Raw genomic sequence first — 4,482 nt, forward strand, 5'->3', positions numbered from 1 at the left:
AGTTTTTTGGGTTTTGTTTTGTTTCCTCCAGCCCAGGTCAGTACCTGAGACCGTGGACTCACAGCTCACATCCCCCGCACGCACAGGCGCCACCCTGGCTGCAATTTAATAACGGGGCGAGGACACCCGGCCGCCCGCTCCCAGGCAGGCGGGACATCAGCTTTAGCTTCTAGCAGCCTTTTTTCCTCGAGGAATCATTAAAAGAAGAAAATAATTTCAAAAGGTAGAGTTTGATGTTTATAAAAGATCTACAAACCAGAATTTCCTTTATAGGATTCCTCGTGATTCATAAAATTCCACCCCCATTTTCCCCTATAGGCATGGAGTAATGTGTATTTACATTAGAATTGGTAGTGGTTCAGAAAACATACATGTGGGGGTTTTTTGCAAACCAACCAAGCGGGTGTGCAATAAGAGAGGGGTAACAGCCAGGGACTCAAAGGATGCTCACACTCGGGGCTCACCCTGCTGCGAACCCAACAGCGAGCGAGAGTCGCCAGCCGGCCGCCGACAGGCAGCCCCTGCCCGCCCGCATGGCACTGCTGCCGCACGCACGGTGCGGCTCGGCCTTACAAGTAGCTGCTGGAATTGCCTCTTCTGATTCAGAATTTTTGAAATGATGAAGAAGGTCCTGGATTGCTGAATAAAACCCCCAGGAATTCTGGCTGAAATCAGGTAAATCAAGATGCCTGTAAAATTCATGGGGTTTGAGCCTTTAAGATAATAGCAGAGGGTATAAAGTAGAAAAGATACCTTTATAAATAGCCCTCAGTACAGCCCTTTTGCAGCGGGCATATTTTCAGTTGGTAAATTGTAAACCGAGAATATAAATGTGTTTTGTTTTGGTAGAATATTAATATCCTTTACAGAGCTGTTAAATTTCGACAGTGTCTGTGAAAAAACAGGAGAAAGATTTATGAGAGTGCTGACAGAGTGTATCAAAACTGCAAACTGTTCCAGATGTTAAAAAAAAATCCCACCTTTCACTTAGAAAAAGATTTGCTCTGATTTACAAGAACTGGCATGGAATTTGTTTGGAGTCTTAGTGCCTGAGTGTAGGAAAGGACGTGTGGCGAGGCGCAGGCTTGTGGGAGGCGAGGGAGGAAGACGGCTTCGGTGTGCCAGGCTGACGGTATGTACAATGCATTTAAAAATATATGTCTATAAGCAGACTTTTCCACACTGATCAAATGTATCCATGTCTTGAACAAAAGGCTCCTCTAAGACAAGCTCACAGTCATCGCAAGCTTCAGCACAACGGTTTAAGATATCAACCATGCTTAGCATTCAACAGAAACGATTTGTGAGTAGCTAGGGTCACTGGAATCTCAGCATCTGATTTCAAAAATTACAAAGACTGTAGCAATTTGGTATATTTCTGTTTAAAAACTCTATTAGTCACCACCAACTATAGTTCCTAGAAGCATTACTGACTGTTAACTCGAACCCCAAACATCTCCAGCTAGGGAAACCAAGCTAGCAAGTGACACAGACATAGAAAGGCCTCCTAAAACAAGCGGTCGGCGTGTTTTGCGTGAGGGTATGTATGTCTGCACTGCTAATCCCGGAAGACTAGTGTCGGTATGTACAAGGCGATCTGGAGTTTCGGACTGCGAGGAGAGGGTGGGCGGCGGCGGCGCCGCCACTACACGTTAATGACAAACTCGGGGTTAGTGTAGGAGAATCCAGCAAACTCGTTCTGGTCCAAGTTCATGATGAAGAGTTTGTCCGTGGGCGTGAGCTCCACCGGCTGCCGGGTGAACTCTTTGTCGAAGTTGGAAGTGTCTCGCTTGTCTTTCTGTTAAACGGAAAGCACAGAGTTAAACACAGTAAAGGGGGGAGCGCGAGCGAGCGAGCGAGCGAGCGGTGGCAGCACCCAAGGGCGCTCGGCCAGGAGAGGTGTGCTGTCCCCGGGCTTCGTGCCCAGCGCTCGAGATCTCCGCACCGGTTTCTAAAGCCGCCGCCGATGAGGAATACACACCCAGACAGGCAGCGGCAGCCCCTGTACAATAGAAGCGACCCCGCATCATGGGCAAGAACAGAAGAACACCAGTTTAACGCGCTTGAAACACACAACCAGACAGTAAAGGGACACGATGAGAGCACGGGGCGTCGGGGAGGGCTGCGGCGCTCCCAGGCCGAGCATCCCTCCTCTCCTAGCTGCTGCAAGAGAGAGCAACAGAGCAGTTTCTCAGCATGCAAAACCGTCACTGCAAACAGAGATTCACAATACGCAGGAGGAAGGAGCCTGGAGGAAGCAACATGCCTCAAAATGGAAGTAAACATTCAATACGATTTCAAAATTTGCAGAGAGTAATCAGCTGTAGGAGCTCCTTTTGCTTCAAGCTTGATTTTTTAAAATTATGCTATGATATAGTATTGACCGACACAGTGCTTTATTGATTTGAGGATGTGATTTGCTCCAGGGTTGTATATAGAAAATATATGGTAGTTCAAAACCTCAAAGAATGAAGATTCCACGTATGCAACCTTTTATCATTTTAATTTCATAAGAACAACTTTGCAGCTACATCCAAGCCAAAAAAGAAAAAAAACCAGTTATTATCATTAGCGCTGGTACCCTGCTACGGGCACTGCAGAGCCCGTCGGTGGGGAACGCTCGGGCCGTTTTTATAAATGGGTGTGCAGCAGAGATTGCCCAATTAAGGTACATTCTGTCTGCGGGAGGTTACGGTGCCTTGGCTGAATGGGAAACCGGAGCACTGAAGATACGAGCACCCAGGATCCTTCACCAGTAAAGAACGCCCGCGGAGGGACACCCCGCTCCCTGCAGCGCGGCAGCGGCGTGAGCAGCCGGGCAGCCCGCGGGCTGGCAACCTGCTCTGCTTCGTCTCGTTGTTAAAGCAAGCAGGGACAAGAGACTTTCCCCATCTCTTCTTCCATGTCTCTATGTAGGAGCTTAAACGAGGCGGGAGCGCAGCCATTCGCGGCCCTCTCCCAGCGTTTCTAACTACCTGTCAAGGCTGCGCACAGGGTGCGGGGCTGGGATGCTGCCGGGGGGGGATGGGTGGGAGACCTGCCGCATCGCCCCGGGGCCGGACGAGCCTCACCGGAGAGCACTGCGCTTTCCACCGCTTTTTCATTTTCACTGGCAGGCGCAGCCACCCCCACGCCCTGACTCCGTGCTGGAGGTGACCCTCCCCTGACGTGACACTGGCAGGACCCTGGCACAAATTTGGTGTCTTGCAGGAACCTGCAAAATGGTCTTTTTTTTTTCTTTAGACTCTTGCCTTTGAACTGAGGCCCCCGCAGTGCCGGGAGCTTGCCTGCGCTCTGCTACGACAGGAGATTTCCAACTCTGGCTTATTTTGTCAGCTGAAGACAGAGGGCCCTGAGGGGTAACTGCAGCGGGCCCCCGCCGCGCTCACACCCCTGCTGCTCCATCACCGTCACGCGCGTGCCGCAGGAGGGACCACGCTGGCTGGTCTGTGCCCCCGCCCCGCTCCCTCCCGCCGCGGCCATCCTCCCCGCTGCTCTGTACTGATGAAGCACCCGCCAGGCGATATGTTGTGTCCTCACTGCAGCACCTCTCGTCCCACCAGCTGCCGCGGTCCAGGGATGCTGGGGCAGAGCCATCGGCACCTTCATGCCTCAAGCAGAATATGGCTAAGAGCCAGGTCCTCCCTGCCCTCCTCCTGCCAGCCCGGCCAGGCCAGGAGCACCACATCACAACTGCAGCTGGATGGAGCCTCTGGAGATGAGCCCCAACACCGGCAGTGGACCAGGACCTCCATGGCTGCTCGGAGACTCCACTTGCCGCAGGAGGCATCCCGTCAGGATGGCTTCAGCCTTGCGGGAGGAAGATCAGAAAGCAAAGAGAGCCAAGGGCGGCTGAGAGGAGACAAGGTGGGAAGAAAAACGGGGCTGTAGCTCAAGGAACAAAGAGAGAAAAGCCAGGAGAAGAGCCGTGCCGTCAAGCCAGTGAGGCTTTGAGCAGGCAGAGGTGCTCAGGGCCCAACCTGTCAGCACCTGCAGGTCCCAGTCTGTCCCCAAGCAGGAGCGGGGTCTCTGCCTTCACTTTTGGACAAGTGACGCTCAGAAGCCGGCAGTCCCTGCAGGGCTCCTCTCCCCACCACAGAGAAGGAAGAAGAGGCAGATTTGGGGGCACAGAGCAGGAGCGGGGAAGGGCAGATGGGGCGAAGGAGCTGACTTCAGGTGCAGAGTTCTGCCAGGCAAAGGGTGAAGCGGTTGAAATGCAAGTGTAAGCCCACCTTGATGGAAGGCAGCATCCCCCCTCGGATGAGAGGGGCCGGCGTGGAGCAGAGGCACTGCCCTTCGCCGCGAAGAGTCTGTTTTGAAGCGGTTGCACAGGGGCTCTCTCTTGCAGCCCCAGCACGTGCAGAAGGAAGGAGCTGACGGTGGCACCAGGCTCCTGCCCCGCTCCTGGAGGGATGCTGAGCCGACCATATGGTTCCTGAAGGCCACATCCACCCGAACCAACGTGTGCCAAGACAACACCGT

General features: G+C 53.2%; 1 protein-coding gene across 1 annotated transcript in view; it reads right to left on the bottom strand.

The window, feature by feature from the left end:
- Nucleotides 1-1,645: 1,645 nt before the first annotated feature.
- The window catches only part of PRKCB (protein kinase C, beta), an 83,999-nt gene continuing 81,162 nt past the window's right edge, over nucleotides 1,646-4,482 (bottom strand). Inside the window, 1 exon segment of the mRNA XM_009329958.1 lies at nucleotides 1,646-1,798. Within this exon segment, the coding sequence (XP_009328233.1) occupies nucleotides 1,646-1,798 (153 nt within the window).

This window comes from Pygoscelis adeliae, unplaced genomic scaffold, assembly GCF_000699105.1.
Source record: "Pygoscelis adeliae isolate BGI_AS28 unplaced genomic scaffold, ASM69910v1 Scaffold508, whole genome shotgun sequence".
Lineage (NCBI taxonomy): Eukaryota > Metazoa > Chordata > Aves > Sphenisciformes > Spheniscidae > Pygoscelis > Pygoscelis adeliae.